Source organism: Populus euphratica, unplaced genomic scaffold (assembly GCF_000495115.2).
Source record: "Populus euphratica unplaced genomic scaffold, PopEup_1.0 scaffold1.1, whole genome shotgun sequence".
In the NCBI taxonomy this organism is placed as follows: Eukaryota; Viridiplantae; Streptophyta; class Magnoliopsida; order Malpighiales; family Salicaceae; genus Populus; species Populus euphratica.
In genome coordinates, this window is record NW_011499845.1 from 6,602,532 (window position 1) to 6,626,699 (window position 24,168).

General features: G+C 34.3%; 4 protein-coding genes across 4 annotated transcripts; 1 reads left to right on the forward strand and 3 right to left on the reverse strand.

Moving 5' to 3' along the window:
- Positions 1-4,046, forward strand: PUX2 (plant UBX domain-containing protein 2). The gene is made up of 3 exons (XM_011025693.1): positions 1-1,210; positions 2,150-2,428; positions 3,497-4,046. Exons 1-3 carry the CDS (start codon positions 281-283, stop codon positions 3,728-3,730), a joined length of 1,443 nt encoding a protein of 480 aa, XP_011023995.1. The 5' UTR covers positions 1-280; the 3' UTR covers positions 3,731-4,046.
- A 2,471-nt stretch (positions 4,047-6,517) lies between these two features.
- Positions 6,518-9,990, reverse strand: LOC105125310 (probable peroxygenase 4). Its single transcript, XM_011025701.1, has 6 exons — positions 9,707-9,990; positions 9,532-9,630; positions 9,343-9,428; positions 7,668-7,762; positions 7,131-7,256; positions 6,518-7,023 (listed from the first exon to the last, which is right to left on the reverse strand). The coding sequence occupies exons 1-6, from the start codon at positions 9,753-9,755 to the stop codon at positions 6,873-6,875; spliced, it is 606 nt and encodes a 201-aa protein (XP_011024003.1). The 5' UTR covers positions 9,756-9,990; the 3' UTR covers positions 6,518-6,872.
- Positions 9,991-13,135: 3,145 nt separating this feature from the next.
- Positions 13,136-17,913, reverse strand: LOC105125315 (ubiquitin-conjugating enzyme E2 variant 1A-like). Its single transcript, XM_011025715.1, has 5 exons — positions 17,699-17,913; positions 16,532-16,671; positions 14,058-14,183; positions 13,859-13,985; positions 13,136-13,359 (listed from the first exon to the last, which is right to left on the reverse strand). Exons 1-5 carry the CDS (start codon positions 17,724-17,726, stop codon positions 13,301-13,303), a joined length of 480 nt encoding a protein of 159 aa, XP_011024017.1. The 5' UTR covers positions 17,727-17,913; the 3' UTR covers positions 13,136-13,300.
- Positions 17,914-21,634: 3,721 nt separating this feature from the next.
- On the reverse strand, positions 21,635-23,370 carry LOC105125325 (nudix hydrolase 17, mitochondrial-like). The gene is made up of 5 exons (XM_011025727.1): positions 22,907-23,370; positions 22,514-22,625; positions 22,348-22,431; positions 22,099-22,227; positions 21,635-21,990 (listed from the first exon to the last, which is right to left on the reverse strand). Exons 1-5 carry the CDS (start codon positions 22,978-22,980, stop codon positions 21,856-21,858), a joined length of 534 nt encoding a protein of 177 aa, XP_011024029.1. The 5' UTR covers positions 22,981-23,370; the 3' UTR covers positions 21,635-21,855.
- Positions 23,371-24,168: the final 798 nt, after the last annotated feature.

The window sequence follows — 24,168 nt, forward strand, 5'->3', positions numbered from 1 at the left end:
TGGAACGAGGCTCTGCGCTGTGAATCGATAAACCATCGAATATTCTGATTTCTCAATCCAACGGCCAAAAACACCAAATCGCATTGTTCTTCTGACCTTATCTCCTCTCCTCCTCCTCTGAGCTCCCTATGTCGAAAGTCAACCCTCTTCCCTTTTTAAGTTTTTCTATTTCATCATACCTTGGATCTTCCAGATATCTCTTCTTTCCTTGCATCGTTAGAAACAGTTCCTGATTTCCCTGTTCTTCGATTTGGATCCACCAAATAGAAAGAAATAAAGAATGGATGACATGAAAGACAAGTTCAAAGGTTTCATGAAGAAAGTCTCTTCTTCATCTCCTTCTTCTAAATTCAAGGGCCAAGGTCGTGTCTTGGGCGGTGGTGGTTCCACTCCTTCTCAATCATCATCCGGACCTACTAATCCTCTCCATGCCCGTTATTCTCAACCTGTTAATTCAAATAATTCGAAGCCCAAGCCAAACCCATCTTCCTCACTTACTTCTTCTTCAAATTCCAAGCCTTTGCCTGAAAAAAGATCCAATCTTGATCAAAACAAACCCGCTCCTGCCAACAAAACCACGAATGGCCTCGACCCATTTGACTCATTGATCACTACCAGCAAAAGATCTCAAAATGGATACTCGTTGAATGTGTTTAAGTGCCCAATTTGTGGGCAGTCGTATCTATCAGAAGCAGAGGTCTCTATACATGTAGAAACCTGTGTCAATAACAGTAATGCTAATAGTCCAGTTGAAAGCAATGATCGTGTTGCTGGTGATGATAGTGCGGTAGAAGAGTCTAGTGGGAGTGAGTTGGAGACTTGTGTTAGTGCATATTTGTCGGGAAAGCCGCTGGAGGGATCGCTGGAGGTTGTGCTTAGATTGCTGAGGAATATTGTCAAGGAGCCTGCGAATGCAAAATTTAGGAGGATTAGAATGGGGAATCCAAAGATAAGAGAGGCAGTGACTGAGTTTGCTGGAGGGGTTGAGTTATTGGAGATTGTAGGGTTTGCATTGAAGGAGGAGGGTGGAGAAATGTGGGCCATCTTGGAGGAAGCTCCTAAAGAGGAGAGAATTGGTTTGATTAAAAAGGTGATAGGATTATTAGAACCTAGGAAGGAGGAGCAGGAAGAGCCGAGGGCTGAGGCTAAGCCATCTGATGCTCCAGCTGAGACAGAGGAACAGGTTGAGCCAAAGAAGGTTGACAGGCAGGTATGATGACAGTTTTTGCGTAATAAATTATGATTTTTCCTTCTTCGTTTTTGCGTTCTTAAAATTTTTGTTACCTGTTTCTCGCTTTCGAAGAAATTCTTTGCAACAATTCCAAAATCTTTCTGTGATAGACTTCTAGAAATTGGATTATTTATGTTTTAGGCGAACTCGAATCATTTAAACCCCGGAAGCAGAGTAACACTTCGAATGAAAGCGTTGGTTCAAAGCTAGTTATATAGCTGTTCATTAAAGATGACAAAAGATGTTAAATTCAGGGATGCCCTTTCTCTGGCACATTCAAGCATTATTTAGTTCATTATTATAACAGGTTCTTATGTGAAGGTTTTGCTAAAGATTTATGAAACATAAATAATGTCTATCACTTGTAAGATTGATTGAACAAGCTAATTCTTATCCAACTTAGATTCGTGCGAGTTTTCTGCAATTTTTGAATCAACGTGCATAAGGAATGGAAACATGTGAGCTTAGATTTGTGGAGGATTGCTGCCTGTGACTAGGAATCTGTCAAACCCCCTGTCCCACTGCCCTTTCTCGATTTCTTTACTTCAATTTGCTTCCTTTAAGAACACACTGTCATCTAGTTTATTGGTTGCTACTTCTCCCCCAATTAGAAGGAGCATGAAAGGTTTACTGGCCTAGGGACATGCTTTCTGGTATTTACCCATGGTCACTTATCAGTAGTTTAATATGTCATGTAATTGTAAGCTTATGAAAGTCAATTGAGGGTCTGAAATTATGATTCCTTGCCTTCCAATGGCAGCACTCTCTACTGTTCTCATTTATTGAATGTGTTCATTCGTAATTCGTGTAGCCATATTTTATATGTATTTTCATGGTGCACCCCGTCAATGAATAGATGTCTTCAAATTGTCTATGTAGTGTATGCAGCATTCTAATCCATTTATTTGGTTTTGTTAGATAAGGGTCTTCTTTTCTGTCCCTGAAAATGTAGCGGCAAGAATTGAGCTGCCAGATTCATTTTACAGCCTCTCTGCTGAAGAGCTAAAAAGAGAAGCTGATATGAGGAAGAAGAAGATTGCAGAATCTCAGCTTTTGATCCCCAAGTCTTACAAAGAAAAGCAAGCAAAAGCAGGTAGGAAGAGATACAAAAGGACTATAATTCGCATCCAATTTCCTGATGGAGTGGTTCTTCAAGGTGTCTTTGCTCCTTGGGAATCAACAACTGCTCTCTACGAGGTTAGTTATCTTAACTGCTTTTATCTGATTTTATAGTTGTTTCATTCATGGTTAGCAATGACAATGGCAACACTCTTTGTATCAAGAGGCAACATTTATTTTAAGTGAGACTTCATAGTTAAACAGGAAAGGTCAATTTTTTCTTGTTAATGCCAACGGTGCTTATCAACTGGAAAATATTTATCTATAGAAACAGAAGAAGATTACAATATTCTGATTGCACTATCCCTTTGAAAATCAGGTTTCAAGAAGTTCTAATAAGTATCTCTGTAATGGTCAAAAGAAATAAAAATAGTATTCTATCCAAAAACAGTTTTGTTGATGAAATTCAATCCTGGAAATTTTTTGAATTGTGCCTCAATTAAATGCTTCAATAATTGCATGGAAACAACATTTGTATGACATTCCAGAATCCTTCCTCTTCGACCAACCAGTTCCACATGTATACATATGCTCTGCTGTACCGAGACAAGACTCTCCACTTGTAAACTCATGTTTAAAGCTCCTACTCTTGCAATTTTACTGCTGCAATCATGTGAAGGATGGAGTAATCCGTTCAGCTTTCCCACAATCTTTCCTGGTCTACTCTTCTGGAACTTATGATTGGATTTATTGAATTGTTGTGGTGTTTGAATTGTAATTATTTCAGGCAACCTTTTACACTGTTTCTTTTTTTCTTGTTGAATTCCTTTAGGTGATAATCCCTCTCATTTTTCTTGACTATAATGATCTATCATCTGATTTATTGAAATCTCTTTCATGCTTCCTAGCTTACTGTATTATTTCCCTTTCATTTTAAAATCATAGGTCCCATGTTTTCCCCAACTCCTTTCACAAAATGTTCTTAATTGCTATTTGTTCGTCACGATGAAACATTGTCTTCCCAAGAAAAGAGAACTTACTACCTAACATTAATTATATTTATGGTTTTCAGATAATTTGCTTCAAACGAGCTTCATTCTTAACCAGCCACTTCTGCGCATTATGTTGATGTTATAATTTTAGAACTAATACAGAAATCTACTTGTCTCTATTAGTTAAATATGATGTGAAGTTGTTCACTTTCAGTTTGTGAGCACAGCACTAAAAGAACCTGGTTTGGAGTTCGAGCTGTTACATCCTGTTGCTGTCAAACGGAGGGTTATCCCTCATATTCCTTCAGTGGGAGAGAGAGCCACTACACTTGATGCTGAAGATTTGGTTCCTTCGGCTCTCATCAAGTTCAGACCCATTGAAACTGATTCCACTGTTTTTACAGGGCTCTGTAATGAGCTCCTTGAGATCAGTGAGCCGCTGAATTGATTCAATAGTGTGGTGGAAGAGCATCTGGTTTCAGTGTGAGCTTTAAAATCAACTCGATGGGTTGGGGCCGTGTGATAATCTTTCTTTAAAGTTTGCATCCATCCGCTTCCCCTCTCTTTCATGTATACTTGAACAGATTATACCCAGCAAGAACTAGTACTCATTTACCATTTCCAAATAATACATTTGTTGGCCAATCTAGATCGTACACTAGTTAGAAAAGTGTATTTTTTTCAGAAAGGGAATTGTTCTCTATAGGTTGTTGTTACATAAACACCGAATAACGGTGCCCTTCCTTTTCTTGTTCCCCTATAAATGTTTTGCTTTATTTATGATCTTCAACAACTTTATCTCGTTCATGGCTAAGGAGCTTGAACAGGGACGTGCTCGGAGACTACTTAAGGTGTGACGTGGAATATGATTTATATTAAGAGTCTTTAAGACTAGCGGTGCAAGCTATTCTATTTCAGTCATGTTTGATATTTCCTTGCTAAGATATTGCCTCCATGGAACCATGTTTTGGAATTAGTCCTGGGAACATATACAGTGCTACATAGAATATTTTGGGTTTTAAAAATGTTTAAAAAAAATTAATTTTTTATCTTAAATTAATATTTTTTTGTTTTTAGATTATTTTGATGTATAATATCAAAAATAATTTAAAAATATAAAAAATATATTATTTTGATACTTGAAAAAAACAACCTTAACAACAACTCAAATAAGCTTTCAATAATTTTTTTATTAGGTTGTTATTTTATTCAAAATTTTACTTCAGTCCTAAGAATTGATACCAGAGCACACAACAGTCCTTACACTAATAATTTTGACAAATTAGTCCGTAAACTTTATGATCCTTTTTTGTTATATATTTGTGCCACTTATATGCAAGTATATCAAGACACCAATGTCAAAAACATGGATAGAACCATGTGATTTGAAAAATACTACTAAAATTGATTATAATGGATATTTTTTTGAATGACTCTTATCAGCTTTATCTTGTAAGAAGTGTTGAAAAACTCTTATTGATCAATAAAATTTAACTTGTATCTCTTTCTATATATATATATATATATATTAGTTTTTCATTCAGTCTTTTGCCCTTTTTTAACAAAAAGATATATATATATATATATATATTTGAAGAAGGAGCCCGCTTTTCTTACAACTAAAAATTCATTCAGTCTTTTGCCCTTTTTTAACAAAAATAATTTAATTAGTATTGAGTTCTTTTTTCTCAAAGCCTTTCTAATGCTTTTATTTCAATCTAATACACTATAATCCATTTCCATTATAGTTTGATAGTTTAATTTTAGATTATTAATGTATTTTCCATTTTATAATATATTTTCTTTTCGTATGTAACAGCAATACTACAGTTATCATACCACTTTTTTAAAATAGGAAAATTATTATGGCGAGTTATAAAAAATATCATCCACTCATTATATGAATTATTTTTTTTAATTGATAAAACATGGATGTCAAATTTTGTTTTTATTTTATTTCAAATATTTTTTATGCACAAATTTATTTGAAAATAATTTAAAATATAATTTTCAGCAGGCTCGACCAGTAATGGATCGAAAGGAAAAAGATTTTCTAGGTCCCGTCATTAGGAAAAGAATAACAGAATATTCTAAGGTTTTGATTCTTTGTTAGAACGTGCTTAGGAATGCAGATGACCATGTGTTTTAAAAAAATTGATTTTTTTAAAATTGATTTTTTATGCTTTTAAAATATAGTTTTAAAATGTTGGTATTGAAAATAAATTTTAAAACATAAAAAAATATTATTTAGATTTATCTAAATAAAATACACATAAAAAAATTACCATAATACCAAACAAATTATTAATTTAAAATTTAACCATACAATCATGGACTTGAAGTGTACATGAGTTGATACAAATACAACATTATATATATATAAAAAAACTAATTCTTTAGCGATATTATTGTATCCTAGGACACAAAATAGTTAAAAATAAAATTAAATTATTTTAATATATTTTTAATTATAAATACTTTTAACAAATACTCCACGACACAATTCATCTATTTATTTCAGTTTTCTTTCTCTATCGAAAGTGAAGCACAAGAATTTACTTTTCCAAAAGTTTTTGTATATGTTTCTTTAATTTTGCTTTTTCATTGATATTCCTCATCGAGCACATTCCTGTCCTTGCGTAAATTTCTCATGCTTCTCTTTGCTTATTTCAATCTCCATGTATCCTCTTTGAATCCTTTATTCTTTTTCTTTGTATTTTTAATTAATATAAATATTAAAACCAGTTTAGATATATTTGACTCATTTCATGAATTTTAAAATTAACAATTATATAACTTTCTAATAACTTTAAAAAACTCAAATTTATAATTATTAATAAATAAATTTAAAATCTAACTAATTAAGCTAAATTAGCTCCTCATTCTTCAATCTTCTATCTTAGTATACATATTATTTTAGCATACAAATTACAAATATTCAAGAAACTCCGCAACATTCTCTGACATTAACACTATATCAATATGTGACTTTAAGTAACCTTTTAGAATTTCATGTGAAGGCGACATTGATAAATGATAAGCATACCCTTTATCCTATCCCTATATATATACATTCCACACGAAATTTCCTTTTTTTTATAGAGTTTATATTTACTGGATAGAAAGCCCAGCAACAGTCTAGCATCCTCGACGGACAAGGACAGCCTTAGCCAGTGCCAAGAAAGCTTCCTATCCCATAAGATCACAGAGCTGCTGAGGGACGTCTTGCTTCTTCCTACGTAAATTTCATTGATATACAGTTGCCGTAGGCATGTACACTCATAAGCATCTCCTTCCTAGCTAGCTAGCACGGCTTTGTATCTCCTGTTACTTTCTCATAAAGAATTACCGGCAACATCAAACATCAAATTACACTTCGACAATCTGTGATTTACACATTACTCGAATCGAAGACCATGCTTCAGCAGTACCCAAACCTACCAAATATATATTCCTTTTCTTACACAACACTGCATTAATTGAAAATAAATCTTTTCCTCCCACGATTCATTTATTTGGGTGACTAGCAGAATGATTCAAAGATGAAGTAAATTAGTGTATCCATTAATTATTGATAAATGGCAGTGAAATTACGCTTTCTTTTTGGCTGAAGTTCTTTCCTTCTCCATGTGTTCAAATAGGCTTCCATCATAGGCAGCTCTAATTGTATCTTTGTGAAGCAAACCATTCTTGTCCTTGCAAAGATCGTACAGGATCTTCCATTCGGTATAGGAAGCAACCCTGGGAAAAAAAAAAAACATTTAATTACCTTTTCATATTTTGAAAGACATGATATAATTTACTTACTAATTACTTTTGGATTCTCAAAATTGAAATGAGAAACTTACCATCCTCTAAAGTCCTTAGGTTCTCTGTTAGCCTTGAGCATTCCCATCAGTTCTTCTCCAGTTAAGGAATTTGGATGCGAACGTGCATGTTTGCTGAGAATTTCTTCAAACTTTCCAGGTACGAACCTACAATTTTGCTAAGAGAACTGACATGAATATCAAAATAAATGAGCCAAAAAATGCATGAAGAACGTTTCTAACGAATAAAGTAGGATAACCAGGCCTCACTTGGCACAAGTACCAATCAACAGTCAAGAGTAGGATAGTCTCGCCAAAGTGAATTTCCACAAGCTAACATGGGTATTAGGTATGACCAAAACTCACTGCATAATACAACTAGCTATAAGAAAGACTATCAGTTAATTAGAATTTAGTTGGAAAATTAATAAGGAATCTTCATGCTATCACCATGATAAAATACGATAAGAACATAATCCATTTTTGTCACAATGTTTAGCCGCCATGTTTCGTGGCAAGAACTAATGAATAAATTGTAGCATGAAACAAATGAACAAGCAGGAATATAATTATATATACCTTCCTTCGCTGTCATACACACCAGAATCACTCCCATGTTTGGCTCGGTGGATGTTCTTAACCTCGATAGGGAACAATAGAGATGGAAACTTCCCCTGTAATACATGAAAATATGATAACCAATAATACATGAACAATTCCACAGATAAAAGGTGAAGTGACCGTTATTTTTAGGCTGTCCAAGTTTTATAATGCCTTGCACATCTTCTAACTTAAATCAATCATTATTAACTAGATAACTGAGCTGCAGGCATCCCAAAATGGGGCGAAATCACATAAAATAGATTTATTTCTCATTCTTAGAATCTTAAAAGGCACACATAAAATGTTTTTGGTCTCTTGGCCTTTGATCTGTGGGTATTACATCATTTTCTATCTTTGTCATTTATATATTTTTTCCTTGACCTGATTTTATGATAAGTACTTGTTTCAAGGTTTCTCAGCTCAAAGAAATTGAGCTCATGCTAATCAAGAAGACGTGAGTTGCTTGTAAGCAACTAGAGATGAACAAATTTAAAAGAAAAGCAAGAAAGGAAGGGAAACCTTTGCTTGGGATCTAACAATAGCTAGCGTTTCCCTGTATTTCTACCAGACTCCATTAATATGCGACCCTAGCTGGACGTCGCAGCTTGCATATTTGATTAACTTGTATTAACTTCAAATCTTGCTCATAACTTTATTTTATATTTATATTTATATTTATATGCTATGCTATGCTAATATTTTGTTTCTTGCATGTCTAGATGATGTGAACGGAATGAAATATGGAAGAGCAAAATTGAACTCGTGATAATGGAACTCGTCCATCCTCAAGGACCGATTTTTCTTTGTTTGTTTTTTTTTTTTCTTAGAAGAATGCACGCTGGTTGAATTCTTTTTTGCAAGGCACATGGAAATTCTTAAATGTGTAAACGGGCCCATCTTAGCAAAAGAACGCAAATCAGGCGCAATACATTCCAGTGCACAAATTATTAATCATTGACGAGTGAGTCTTCCCAGAAGAAATGGCAAGACAAAAACTGTGATGCACAGCAAAAACACGAGATATTGACAAGAACAACCGGTAAATATAAGCAAGACACCACAGATTCCCATTCATAACCAGATTAAACGGGACAATTATCCACCTTCGAGGAAGCATAAGTATACAAGGGTGGCCATGACTTTTTCAAGTATGCAATGAGAAAACATGTGGTGGATGATGACTTGGTCGTCACTCTATGAACACATGCCACAACAGTATATCCTTCGACAAATCCTTTAAGCTTTATTTACCACTTTTGCAAGAATGTTGTTTAGTAGCCAAGTAAGTGCAGTGCGTACGCAGTTATCTTTCCTCTACGATCTTGGACAAATATATAAAGAACAGAAAAACTAAACAGATGAAAAGACCAGTGCTGCTAGTTTATGTCAACTTCTAGTCAAGCACAGGTTCAATTGATGACACCAAAGACCAAACTAGCTGCATCACAATCATGCACCGACACCTATGGTGATCTTATATTATTTATTACTACTTCCCCTTTCAATTTCTCAAACGACAATTTCTCCTCCCTAGAAAGAAAGAAAAAGTAGAAAATCTTCTCAGCAGAAGTGACAAAATAACCACACAGAAAAAAGGAACGATTACTTTGGATTCGAAATATTAATTAGAAAAGGAGATAGAGAGAAATACAGGTCGAGTTTTCTGGCTGAGAGCGATATTGATCAGAAAGGCACTGGCAGTGGATAATAAGATACCACACCCAATTGCGCGAAAACCTGTTAGTTAACAAATCCAGGTTAAAATTAAGCCATTAGTTAGTTTTTTCTTTTTTCCTTCTTCGACAATAAAAAAAGAGTGGTAAAAAACACGAGAGCACACCTTGAAATGTCTCCCAGGGATAAACTATGCCATCTTGATTCCTATCAAAGAAGAAAACATGCTTCTGTAGTACGTTATGATCATTTGGCACAAATTTTCCTGCATGAAAAAAATGATCTCTAACTTTATCCATAAAAGGCACAGAGCAAGAAGTAAGGAAAGCAAATTCCATTACCGTCTTGTTGCTTATCGATTGATGATAATATGGAGGAAGTCATAACCATGCTAGTATGATCAAACTGTGAAAGCAATTAGAGAAAGAGATGAGAAGCGTTTAATGGGGCGGAAAGGATATATACTGTCTGTGCTAAAGAAGAAAACCTAAGGCTTTGTTCTGTTCTGTTCTACTTAAAGGGAAGGAAATCGATGGCATCCATTACAAAGAACAGCAATTTATGGTTACAGTACACCTTACGGCCCAAACGCTTTATTTATTGTAGCGGTATGCATTCTCTTTTTTCTGTTCTTTCATTTCACAACAACTGCCCGGTGAATAATATGCTTTCACTTTTGGTGCATCAATTGAAATAAAAGTTAATTGCGGATTCTAACAGTAAAATGATAATTTTTATCTTTAAAAAAGTTTTCAATTTTCAGGAATAAAATGATATTTTTCTTTAATGAATTTTTCATTTGATAATTGTTAGGGGCTTTTATTATTTTTAATTATATTTATACGCAATAAAATTACTTTGTTATCATTAAAAATAAAAAAAAAGATATTTAACTTTAATCCAGGATTTTTCCAACTATTTCATATTTTGAAATATAGTAAAATTAAAAACCTTAGACTTTAGAGTTAAAAATTTTAAGCTATTTTCATAGAGGTATATTTGTATTTTTATATTAATTAATTAATTTATTTATTATAATTGTTGGGTTTGTCAAGGGCCATAATATAATTTGTTATTTAATTATTATTATTTTTAATTAAAAAAGTTATTAGCATGTGTTATGTACGTGTAATAAATAAGATATGGTATGTATTTTAAACGGTGCAGTAAAAAAAATGCTTCCATCATGTTATTTTGTTATATGCTGTGTCATTTTTCTTTATAGGTGGTATACATCATCTAAAAATGACCGGTTTATCACCGATGGTCTTTTTTTTCTATTCATTTCTCTCTTCTACTCTTAAAAATAAATTATAATTTTTTTAATAATAATAATATTTATTTTAGTCTGGTCATTTTTCTTTTAATTTTTTATTTGTTTTTCTTTTATTTTTTTCAAATCTTTTATGATTTTTAATTTTATTATTCAAATCAAGTTTATAATTTTTGTTATTTCAAGAGCAGCAGTAGCAGCAACAGCAACAACAACAATAATAACAATAATAATTATAATAGTAGTAATTGTAATAATAGTAATAATGATACTGACAATATAATTAATAATACTACTAATAGTGATGATAATGTTAATAATGGTGGTAATAATAATGATAATTTATTTTGATAATAATAATAGTGATGGTGATGATGATAAAAATAAAAATAGTATTAACATTAAAAATAATAATGATTGTAATAGTGGTCACAACAATAACACTACTGCTAATAATAATAATGATGATATTAATTATTTATAATAGTACTAATTATGATAGCTCTTATGATAATGATAATAACAATAATGATAATAATAAATATGAAAATAATAATGATAATGATGATTAATTATTCAATGTTAGATTTGTTGGGAATTAAGTTGTACTATTTTTTTATATTTGTTATTTTTAACAGATTACATGTTTGAAAAGTTTAATTGGACTCCTGTCCTTTTTTTTATTTTATTGTTTTATTTTATTATTCAATATATTTTTTAAAATAAAAAAATGAATAATTCAAATTTCATTTAAATCTATTAAATAAATCAATTCACATTAATTTATCTCTTATAGAATTTAAAAAGTTATGCCTAAGTTTAATAGCATTGCAAAAAATCCTTATACTCTTAATGTTTTTTTTTTTGTTTAAATGGTTTAGCTTATTCATTGCAAAAAATCCTTATACTCTTAATTTTTTTTTTGTTTAAATGGTTTAGCTTATAGCAAAATGCAGGCTAATAAACTAGTCTAATTGATATATGTTAGAATATTATTATAAAATTATTATAATAATAACTTATTTAACAATTTAAGATTTTAAGTTAAAATAATTATTTTACATGATATTAAAATTTTGTTTACTAACCAATCACAAAATTAAATCTTACTAACATCAGTGTTTTTCTAATTAAAATTAAATAATATTACAAATTAATTTATATATTTGAAAATTTTAAAATAAATAGAATTTCACTTGAAAATACATTAAAATATTAATATAAAACTAATAATAAGATCTTATCTAATGATTTAAATAGTTGATTCTTTATGTATTATTATGGTGTTTATGGAACGAGGGTGGCTCCATTAATTAACGTTTGACTTGCAAACTTCTTAAATTTATAAATTGTATAGAACAATAAGAATTGATTACAAGCAAATATCTCATCAATCTAATATCAGCTCGTGCTTTTTATCTTCTTACTACCATTTCTTTAGACATACCACGTAACTCATTACCCAATGTCCAAAGACATGATTAGCGAAAATTTGATCCGTCTCTCCTTTTCTTTTAAGAAAAAGGGGCGGACAAAGGTTAATACATTATCTTAATTATTTGGTTAACAAATTATTTTCTATGCAAATACCCCATTCTTGAAAAAAGGATTACACAAATCTAGATATCAGTACGGATAAATAGATATAAATGGTATTTTTTATAATACATTCGAATCCTCATTATGAATACAAGAATTAGGACATAGGAGGCTTGCTTAAGAGTTCAATCGGGGGGGAAAAAAGGCATGCAAAACTGACTCGGACATCTTTTATTGCTAAAACCGAAAAACATATCTGGAGTTGATAATAATAACTCAAATCCACTCTGTTTCTCACTTTCTTTATGCGACCCGGGGCCAGCTCGGTGTGGCAGGTATCACCTTTGATTCTCAGACATGGTTAAGGTTTGCAAGCAAAGAGTTCCATTGCTTCCCAAGGCACGGAAACAGCTTTCCATTGCTTAAAAACATGCAGACGTCCATCACTTATTGAGCATCACTCTCCATTTCTATTATCAATCAAGTCGAATTATGTTCAGTGTTGTGTTTGAAAATGCTTTTTTTGAAAAGCATTTGGACCGAGAAAACAACAAACTATGCCTTCTCAAATACTTTTTTCTTCGCTCTACTCTGTGTAAACTGCAGAGTCGGGGTTGCTTTTCTTGGAAGCTTATCGACGAGGCTACTTAACGGCGTGGCATCCACTTCTAACGCAGACTCCCCAGGCTCACCACATAGTTAACTGTCATGCCCGAGAATGACCCATCTTGCAGGAAGCATATTTTCTGGAGAATCCAATAGTTATCTACCAAATCAAGGTCACACATTTAAGCAACATGATATTATATTTTACAGAGCATCGATCAATACAGCAGACAAAATGGCTTTGGTTTGCGAGCACAATCTGTCCCTGTTAATGTTCAATGAATGTGTGTTCAGGGAGAAACAGATAAGGCAGTCATTCGCTGAAATTAGTTTTCACACAACAGAACCTCAGTGGTCAAGGAATTAATAATTCATCAGGATCCATTTATTTAGCCACCATTCGATGGAACTGAGGTTATCTGTCTCATACACAAGATTATATATTGCTGGAATTAAGCCTGCAGGAGGAATTTGTGTATCTATATATACAGTACTTGCTCATTAACTTTCAAATGACTCAGAGAATACAACACTTTAGGACTAGCCCCTTTTGATCCAACCTTGCCTCCTCATTTCCTGCACACACACAACTAATGATTACTGTATATTTCTTGAGAATTTTACAAAACATATGCATAAACCATGTAATTGCATTGCAAGGACGATGCCCATTGTTCAGTTGCTCATAATTCCGCATCTCACCATCCTGATTTGGTGCCAGTGCTAATGCATGAAGTTCACATCAGGTTTCACTCCATTTAATAACAACTGCTAACAAACTCCAATTTACTTGAATCCTTTCAAACATTTGAGCAGTAAATCAAACTCACACCCCTGATTCAAAGTACAATCATTAACTGATATACACTTCAATTTTGTTTTTGCCTTGGTTGTGTACTGGCGGTGTCAATCATTCACTTCCAAAACAGCACATTTCATCATTTTTAACCACTCCTTCCCATCTCCCCATGAAAACAAGAGTTGTTAATTTCATTAAGTTATTCTTGCTTGACTAGAAAATCAATACCAAATAGAAAGGATATACCAAGAATATGCAGAAGCAAAATAGACACACCTTCAGGAGGCTGGGCGAGCTTCCTGTTTTGTGGAGCCATCATTTCTTTCTTCAACTGAGTTAATCTATCCTCCATTGTATACTCCCTCTGCCAATTAGCAAGCATAGGGAAAAGACTAGGCTCGACCTGTTAATTTAGTTACCAATGAGATCATTTTCAATTAATTAGTGTATAATAACTAAAATTTGCATCACCTACCATTCCGCTTGCAGGATTGACACAAGCCATATTTATCCGAGTTTGGAACCTCACACTTGGCGGATTATCTGGATAATCCTTGCCACAAAACAATTTTAACTGGTAGATACGCCCTTCATGAACAGTCTGGCAAGTAGCATGAGTCAACACATTATTGTTCCTTTTGAAAACTAATATAAAGCATACATAATATCATTGAAAAATCATGTCTCATCATTCAAGGATCAAGGCAGAGACAGTACGACTATCACGCCAGGCCAACAAAGTCATAAGGTGGTCTGCTTTGTAAAGTATACTAGGGATGACAATTCTCCTCCACTAGTCAGGACTGGGGGCCTACCATGCCACTACAAGGTGTGGCAATACCGTGGATGGGTACCAGGATAAGATATATAATTTGATTGGATTCAATAGAGGAGCAAGTTTAAAAAAACCCTGCCATCCCACCCAGATGATCATATATTTCTAAGACATACTTATTTCCAGCATAATCACCTATGCACTGTATTTAGAGGGAATTGTGATTGAATCTCTCCCACTAATTCAATCTAACCTAATTGGAACCAGAATCTACCAGGCATTCATTGAAAAAGACGTGCAAATTTTTTAATTTTATTTTAGGATTATTACAATATTTTACCGTTTAGAAAGCTTCTAGCATTTTTGCCCATTCAGATCAGATCAGCAATTAATGTAATTCTACCTAAGAAAACACTTCACCTTGAATTTATTTATCACTAAGTTCAGTAAGGGCTTCATGAAGCAGGTAAGATGAGGGCCTTGGAGGCTCTGGATGACTTTGGTTCCCCTGACCTGTGTATGCTACGAAGAAGCTTTCTGGGATTTTTTTTTGTTTTTTTTTTTTTTTTTTTTGGGGGGGGGTCACCATAGCCATTCCAAGACCATTCTCATTCCAACCTTAGCCACCATGATAGGATGCCACCATCAAATGCCATGGAGATGCCCAGATTTGGACTATAGGTATGTGCATGTGAAGTAGGGGTCAATCTTTTTGGTGTAGCTAAGGGAAAAAGAAATTCCAAACCTCATCTGATGTAGTTCTTAGCTTTGACAATTTGGGGGTTTTCTTGTCTGGGGGGTATCTTTAAGTTATTTTAATTAATATTATTTTAGAATCGTGGCAAGTGCATATTCTAAGGTCTTTGGATAAATTATTATTTAGATTTCATTGGAAGGTCTTTGCTGTCACTATCTAGAATTGGTTCTACTCTCCCTGATGTTCCAGTGATTCCATTTCACCTTTCCCCTATACTCTTTCAAATTCCATGTTTTATAAATTGAAATTCTTTGGTAAACTACAGCACAAGAGATCAACTGAAATTTTCTTTTAGAATCAACCTCTGCAGATGACAAGCCAAGACTGACATCAAATCTACTTGATTTATGAGGAATGATCAGATTATAGAAGATTTGCAGTTCCAATCTTTTATTTATTTGTTTGTTAAATAAGTTTTCCAATGATGATCTAATGCAGAAAAAGAAATAAAAGAGAAATGATTTTAAAACTTCAAACTACAAACAAAAAGAGAACCTTGAAGATTTCACAAAAAAGTTGGAACAATATGCAAAGGCAACTGGATTGCTAATGCATTACAAAGACATTACACTTCTGATTGAGAGCGTCTGAAAGGACACCAAAGTTTAACAATGTTAAGATAAATTTTATAGGAGAGCTGAAGAAAGAAGAAGAGATATAAAGAGATTGCAGATATATACATTAAGTTAGTCAAATAACATCTGTCATCAAAAGATAAAGGACAGTTGTGATTCTTGGGGAAAAAAATAAGTATCTGACTTGCTGTGAAGTTGAGGAAATTTTAATTGTTTCAAATGACATCCAATAATATTTTCAGAAAATGAGATTCACAAACGTTTATTTTCATGAGTTGTAAAGCTTTAAATGTAGATAGGCTGACGACATGAACTGTAAGAAAGATAAATTATTCCTTGAAAATTTTGTCTTGCTCATATGGATGTTCAAATCCGAGAAAGTTGGTTTGCCAGTCAACTGCAGTCTGTATCCTATAATAGCTCATTATGACAATGAAAGAAAGTCTAATTGATAAGCAAAAAACAAGTGAACTCATATACATTAAACTTTTTGATTGAAGAACCCACACATATAAACACAAATATCATCTTGGAAACTTTAAATCGATATCCATATTGACAGAGAGATGTAACTTCTCTCCTCAAAAACCCTGCTTTTATGCCTCCACAGCCCACACCAGCTAAAGCATAGTTAAGGAATTAAGGCAAGAATTCTCATCCTATCAGGCCATGAACATAGACATCTTACCAATGAAATGAGCTGGCATCATGAATCGTAATCTACCACTTTGTTGCAATTTAAACCAAGCATATTATTACAACCGGTTCATGCATTAGCAATCCAGTATGCATAAAACATGAACGAGAACATTGAAAGAGAGAATAGCTAAAAAATTACATACATTGGGGGGGCCAATTATAGTTCCTGTCCATGACTGCATGAAGATATCATCAGCGTCATCCATTCCATAACTGACAGTTCCATCTCCGATCCCCTTTTCCCCTCTCTCAAGCTCCTCCAGTAGTCTGAAGTTCCTAGGCACTGAAGAGGACAGAAATATTCAGTTACAAAATAGTGATCATGTATGCATGCATTCTAGGAATCTTCAAATAGAAAAAGAAATTAAATCCTCGCCCCCAAGACACACACCCCCTAACAGAGAGAGCGAAAATCGTTACTGTTGGAGGATTTGTGGAGATACATGGAAAATCATGGGGCAAAAATGTGGTATTTCATCAATACTACTTTTAATTAGGAAGCTCACTTGATTTACAACACATGAATAGGAATTTATTTTTCCACTCCAGGGACAATTTGTATCATTGCCCAAATCAGCAAAAAAATCAATTGTTTCTAGGCCTCTTAAATCTGATCTCTTTCAATTCAACCAACTCATACCATCTAACTTCTTTCATTACCCACGTATCGCATCCCATTTTAGAATTACTCTCTAAAGGTAGAACCAAGGAGTTGGAAAGGCCACCCTTGGCCATGAATTTTAAGATCTCTAGATGCACGAGTAAACTCGAGCAAAGGAGCCTGATTGTATTCGGCATTTGCTCCCTCTGTAACAGAAAGTCCACATATTGCATTTCATATCTTGGAAGACATTACATTAAACATTTATCATTTACAGGAGTGGAGACAAAAATTTTTTTTAAAAAAATTACTTCAAGATAATTCCTTTATAATTTTAAAAAAAAATTACTTCAAGATAATTCCTTTATGCTCGAGTACAGGATATAGATGCTGTAAAGAAAACCATCTAGCCAAAACAATAAATTCCAAACCATTCCAACGCAGCCAATCAGGGGAAAAAAAAGGTCTAAGACAAACGGATCATCCTGAATTTCAACTCAAAAACAGATCAGACTCAATGATAACTCGAAAACCCTAACCAATTGTAAACCTCGGAGCAAAACTCCAACTCAAATGACACCACAGATACTTCAAAGTGCAAAGAAACACAGAATGCTAAACTCGTGAAAAAAATCAAGAAGAAGAAAAATTACTACTACAAAATCTAACAAGGAAAGTTAGGTTTTTTTCCTTGAAAGGATAATCTTACCAACAACACTCGATCCTTCAGAACCCATTGATATTGAGTGTTAAATTTAGTGATAGGAGGTAGGATTTCTCTTTATTAATAATTATATATTGTAGATTCAAGGACCAGAAAAAGGAAAAGAAAAATGAAAGAGATGAGAGGTTAGAAAAAGAAAAGAGGAAAAGTAAAGTATCTGAGTCCGACAACAGTGTCTCTAATCTCAAGTCGAACAGGTGAGGTCCACCTGTGAAGGAGTACTTGTTCTTTTTATGATGATGTACTTTCTCGGATTAACAGTGTCTAAAATTTGCTGGCCGAGTGAAGTGGTTTCCGTGAGGGAGTTTTAATTTGTTTTTTTATTAAAATGAATTCTTTTTTAATATTTTTAAATTATTTTGATAGGATAATGTTAATAAAAATAAAAAAATATTCTTTTAATATTGTTTTTAAAAAATTAAAACTTTATGAAACAACATAGCCGTACTTTTAAATACCCTTAAACTATGGGCTCCATACACTCAAGAGAATACATGTCGTTTAACAAAGCAAATTGTCCCCCGTGGTTAATCCTTTTGTAATTATACAGATATTTTTGAGAGATTGAAAAGTAGAATAGATATAAAACTGTGATGATCAAAGAAGATAAATTCGAGAGAAAAAAAAGCTAATAAAATGAGGATGATCAATAATCATTTTTATATTATAAAAACTAATTAATTAGTTTTAATATATTACAGGAAAGTTGTGTGCTCATCAAATGTATTTATTTCTTAAAAACAATATGATTAAAAAAAGGTTGAAAAAATAAACAACCCAAAACTGGGTGAACCTTGCTATTATTTTTTTTTTTTTAACAACTTATCTAAAGACCATCTTTGTATGGATGGAGATCAAACTCCTTGCCAAAAAAAGAAAGAAAAGAAAACCCTTGTAAGCACAAGTCCATAGAGAGAAACTGGCTAACTTTAGACATGGAACTCCAATAAGGAAAAAAAGTAGATTATCACAGCACAATAAGGTCTTGCATCACCAGTAACAATAACACATTAAGAACTTACTTGGCAATCTAGATTCCATTTGTTATTCCACCATAAAATGTGCTCCCAAGAAACAGCGACAACTCCAGATCATACAGGCTTCATCGCAGGGAGCGAGTGAGGAAGGAGAAAGGCTCTTCTTCAGCTAAGCCGCACCAACCACTATCTTTCAAATTTTACAATCATCGATCCTTGATGAAAGCCTAGATTGATATTTTTCTTTATTTTTCCGGAAAAAAAAACCCATGGAAAGTAGAAAAGGAGGTAGAAGAATGTAACACCACCAGGCCACCCACTAGCAAACTGAATCACCACTTCAACTCCAAACCATCACACAAACATACCCAACACAATTGGGCACTCCAATATTAAACTATGTCACTAGATCAGTCCCATCTATTATAGAAAGCTACCAATATAAAATATGAGGTTAATCACTGTTGTCCTCATAAAACTCGCATCGATCAGATAGGCTTTAAAAAGCAGATTTGTCTAATAAAAACAAAGATCTCTAGTAGGGTGAGGAATAAAGAGAGGAGGCAGAGGACAAGGAAGTTCAAGACTGTCTGTTTGAACTAACAGTAAATGATCCTCGATTTGCTCCTACTATAGTGCTCTTAAATATGCAGTAGGTTAAAGTTGCATTGAAGAAACATCTTGTTGCGCGACGCAAAGGGATTATTTATAATAAAGAACGATACAAAGAAAGTGGGATCAAAGTGTTCAAGTCTATATTATTGTTCTTGGTTTTTTTGTGCTCAATGTATGGGTTCCGATTGCTCATTTGGAACTACAAAACTGCTTTGTTCAAAACCAGTGCCATCAGGTTTAGGTGTCATGATCGAACCTCCAATGCTCTCTCCAAGTTCACATTGCCATTATATTTTACAGCTTGAGAGCCCTCGGTCGCCATAACAACTTGAGGCGAGTTGAATGTGTATATTGAAGTAAGGATATTATTATTATTACGAGGCAAGTGTGTTATATTGTATTTTGATTAACTGATGAGGATAATTTAGTGAAACAGGACTGCGAAAGAACTCCTATGACTTATTTATTTTTTGGATAAGAACTCTTGTGATTGCTAATTTTGGTTCGAAGTCGAATCTTCGATAACCTTTCATGTTACCAGATTAATATAGGCTTATTACAAATGACAATTGAAACGAACAGCTTTAGCCCACTTCAGCCCGTACTGTTCTTCCGTAACACTTGACTAGGCCTTGTACTACTGTGACTGATAATACACTTTAAATGAAACCATACGTCTATATGAAAGATGAGCGGTTTACAAACTTTGATTTATCCATTTTCCTGACAACTCCACCTAGTCGCAAGTGATCAGAATACTCTGGAGCAAAAACACACGTGCAACAACAATAAACAAATTAAAGACACGTATTACACTCTTTTTTTCAATGAATAAAACCACATTCTTACAAAATAAAGACATGCATTAATTTGGAAAGGCATATAAACTAATGCCTGCAAATCATTCAAACATAACGTGTGTTTTTTGACTTGCCATATCGACTCAAGATAGGAATCCTGCTCCCTAATCCAAACTAATCATGTAACGTGTTAAGGAGAAAGTGTCTAAAGCTAAGGATTCAATAACTCCAGCAATTGCAGCCGAGAAAATTCCCCAGAACCTGCAGCAACGAAAGTCAGCAGCATCTGCATATACGTGATCGGGGCACCTGATCTCCGCTGATATAATTGTTTTTGTGCCATGAATGAGGAGAAATGGAACCCTTCATAGAGGACTTTCTAGTAATTTTGTAATCTCCGTGTTCCCTACTTTCAGCTTCTTCAATCTTCTCCCAAGTCCTTTCAAAATTATCTTGTCTCTGAGCTCTGTTTGTCTATTAGATTTGGGTCCGTATCTTTCTCGGGTTTAATTTTAAGCATCGGGACATAACCGTGTTTAGAGAGCATATACCCCGGCCCATCACTCATCTTAATTCATTGTCAACGTGCTAATGATGGTGGAGCCAACATCTATGAACACAGATACCAAACCTTATCATTGTTAATGCGTAATGAATGATGGCAGAAACAATTAATGAATGAACAAGAAATCACCAATTATAAACGTATAAACACGATCATGTCCTTGAAGTTAATAGCATCAAGGTTATAACTACAGCTCATGAGAATTTTATATATTTAAGAGGTCATAGTTTGTCGATGAAATAAATGGCGTCTTTGGAGGTTTATTATTCTACTGGCGAGCAAATGAGATGCTATATGGTTTTATGCGCATCTTGTCCTGGAGTGTGATAACTTAAACACATGGAATCACCGAAGTCTCACATGATGATCGGCTATGGAGACTTTTTTCCGCTAAAGCTACAAAATGTCAAGTTTTCAGGTTGGCCTTGCGCTATCAAACCACTGGCTGGCTCATTGCAGAAACTGGGGGATGACAAAAAAAAAAGCACTGAGAGGGCATGGATTGTGATGCCTGACTGATCGCTTTAATGGACAAATTAAGCAAACACATGGCACCTCTATTTAGGATTATCTACTCCGAAATATTCATGGTCCGCATAGTTAACAAGATGCTTCGTTCATCTTGATTCCGAGCCCAAAAAACTACCATAGAACACTGTTTGCGTCCTCATTACATGTTGAGTCCATAACAGACATCGAAAATACCAGTCAAGGCAGTGATTTTTTATCAGGAGGAGTTTTATTAGGGAACAGAAATGAAGTTCTAGAAGTGCCATGTTCATTCTGCGGCAAAAATTTGTCTCGAGCGAGGTTGGGATAAGGCTTAGGTTGTTGATATGTATGTCATAAAGGCACTCGACTCACATCTTTATGGCAGACAATGAAAAGACGGCAGCAACTACGAACACATAATTAAATAGCTCATTCCATGGAAAATGAAGGATTTAATTTCTCACTAAAGAAATGAATGTAATATTTTTCAACTACTTTGTCCTGCTTTGATTTAATTATTATATTAGCCTCCAATAAAGAAAACGATGGTTGTCATTTTCTTTTTCTACAATCGTGCGCCACAAATCCGCACGCCTTGGCCTGATTCCTAGTTCTCGATCCGTCTTCTGCTTCCATGAAGACATGGTGCATTGAGACTTGGGAATCTGTTATGTACAAATAATCTAATCTTTCCTAACTTAAAGAGCATGACAGCGCAAGTTCTTCCTTCTGTAGTTGTTGCAGAGATGTATGCCGCTCAACTAATATGTCCAAGGCCTCCTTCATCCACCAATGCCTACAAACTTCTCTGGCTTCGTCCACGGTCATCTGTTTTCACGTGTAATTAAATTATTAGGACACAATATCGTGGCAAATTAATGATTTTAACAAGGTACAGCAGCAATTGCTTTAGCAGCAGAAACAGAAGCAACATACCCAAATTCTTTGCCTGACACTCTTCTCCGGCCAAAGATCAAGTTGCTTTGTCACAAACAAAGGGAACATAAATCCTTCGTAAAATGTGCCATGCCTTTTGCTTAAAAAGTTCCATTTGCCTAGTTCATCCTGCCATGTATGTGAATCCATATTAAAAACTTGTTATAAAAAATCAAGCCAGCACACAATGTTAAAAAAACAAGGCAAAAAACTACAAAGGTAATTTGCAACTGGCAGTAAAACACCAACCTCAACATTGCCAAGAACCCCGGCTTCTTCAAGCGATTCCCTGGAAGCTGCTTCTTCCACGGACTCATCAAGTTCCCAGCCACCCTGATAAACATGCAATTTTAGGCTCTTGATATATATGAGAGGTAAAATACGTAGCCATTTTCTAATTTTTTTGCATAATTACCTTAGGGAACATCATTCCTTGGGTTTGACCCTTCTGTGAAGTGATGACTAGAACCTCCAATTCATCACCAGTTAAACCATCACTACAATTTTTGAATCTATATGGGATGCATCTGCAATTCCAAACATTGAGTAAAATTAATAGGAGTTGATTCTAATAAATTAATATAAACAAATCATGATTAATTTGTTTGAATCAAGAAATCAAAAGGAAAAAAAAAAACAACATATATGAGGCCCATGAAGAACAACTGCACATAAGTGGGGACCACGCCCAAGAGAGGAAAAAATAACTCTTTTCCTTCATATCAAACAAAGAAGAGGAAGGCCGCCATAATCAAGAAGGAAAAACCCATGGGGACCACGCATTCAGAAAAAAACAAATTAAGCTCACCCAACAACTTGGCGGCGGCCCATGTTATCATATCTCTGCAACTCCCTCCCTGATCGAGCAACCATACACGCCATTTTCCAGAGATTAATTAATTCGTACCGGAGAAGAAAAGGTGCCTTTTTATAGTTCTTCAATTAAGACAATCTACGGTAAGGGATTGAGTAAACCTTAATCAGTTTTAATTCCCGAAAAACCCACCACTAATAAAAGAAAAGGGATAGGTTTTACAAATATATTCTCTTAGCTTTAATGGGGGTGGAATGGAAAGAACTAGTAAGAAAATGAGGCTGGAAGGCTGGTTGGCAACAACAACGAAGCAAAGGCTTTAAATAGAAAACAAGAGATCAGCTAGAATGGCTCTCTTGCTATAAAATGTTAAAGAGAGACTTTTTGTCTGACAGATTCTCTTTGGTACAAAGAGTATGTAGAACTGCTATATATAGAGAGAACATGGATGCATCTAAACTTATACGTTTATGAGTTTAAGAAGAAGCTAAGGCGTGGTCGTAACAAAGATGTGTAATGAACGCGTCGGCATCTACGTGGTATACGTACGTGTCCTTTCTGTGTTGTTTCCTAGCTATTATTATATCGTTGGGTATAACGGTAGTAGACCTGGCAGTGGTAATTTTATGGGGTTAGCCCACACGGTGTATGAAGAAGGCGAGTTGACTTGGGAGAACTTACCCGCGTGTGCGAGTACAGTCTTGTTGTTAGGTTGGGGTGGATAGGGATGCATGCATGTAGCCCCTAGATCGATATAAATATTTTATTCTCTTTCTGTATGGAATATTACATACTTTTCACGCTCCGTGTTACAGTGGTCTATACGTTGCTAGTGCTGACCTGTCCTTGGAGAATAGTCCCCCCCCCCTCTTCACTGTTTTCTTACTCTCCTCCCCTTCCTTGCTTCTATGTATCTTTTTATTCCCTGCCTTCATATATATATATATATATATATATATAGAGAGAGAGAGAGAGAGAGAGAGAGTATAGTTTGCATGTCAGGCTAGCCTTGAATAATTTGTCACTTGATACTTAGTTTTTTGCATCAAGGCTTAAGCATGACCTTTTATTTCCCTTCCTGAATATTGCAAAAGTTGCAGGCGATCCTGATCATATCCAACCTCTTGTAAAAAGGGCCAAAATAATTTAGCTATATATGTCACGTTATAACCTCCAAGTTCTAAATAAGTTACATCTGGGATCCACGGTTAGCGTTTGTATGTGATTTGAGTGCAAAGTATTGTTATAGATGCACA

Coding starts and splice junctions, on each gene's coding strand:
- PUX2 (XM_011025693.1), top strand. CDS start 281: ATGGATGACATGAAAGACAAGTTCAAAGGTTTCATGAAGAAAGTCTCT. Junction 1,211..2,149: donor CAAAGAAGGTTGACAGGCAG/GTATGATGACAG, acceptor TGGTTTTGTTAG/ATAAGGGTCTTCTTTTCTGT. Junction 2,429..3,496: donor CAACAACTGCTCTCTACGAG/GTTAGTTATCTT, acceptor GTTCACTTTCAG/TTTGTGAGCACAGCACTAAA.
- LOC105125315 (XM_011025715.1), bottom strand. CDS start 17,726: ATGGGTTCTGAAGGATCGAGTGTTGTTG. Junction 16,672..17,698: donor TGAAGGATCGAGTGTTGTTG/GTAAGATTATCC, acceptor TGTCCTCTTCAG/TGCCTAGGAACTTCAGACTA. Junction 13,360..13,858: donor GCTCGCCCAGCCTCCTGAAG/GTGTGTCTATTT, acceptor GTGTGTGTGCAG/GAAATGAGGAGGCAAGGTTG.
- LOC105125310 (XM_011025701.1), bottom strand. CDS start 9,755: ATGGTTATGACTTCCTCCATATTATCATCAATCGATAAGCAACAAGAC. Junction 9,631..9,706: donor AATCGATAAGCAACAAGACG/GTAATGGAATTT, acceptor TTTTTCATGCAG/GAAAATTTGTGCCAAATGAT. Junction 7,257..7,667: donor GTGTATGACAGCGAAGGAAG/GTATATATAATT, acceptor GCAAAATTGTAG/GTTCGTACCTGGAAAGTTTG.
- LOC105125325 (XM_011025727.1), bottom strand. CDS start 22,980: ATGGCGTGTATGGTTGCTCGATCAGGGAGGGAGTTGCAGAGATATGAT. Junction 22,432..22,513: donor AAGGAATGATGTTCCCTAAG/GTAATTATGCAA, acceptor CATGTTTATCAG/GGTGGCTGGGAACTTGATGA. Junction 22,228..22,347: donor GGGTTCTTGGCAATGTTGAG/GTTGGTGTTTTA, acceptor CATACATGGCAG/GATGAACTAGGCAAATGGAA.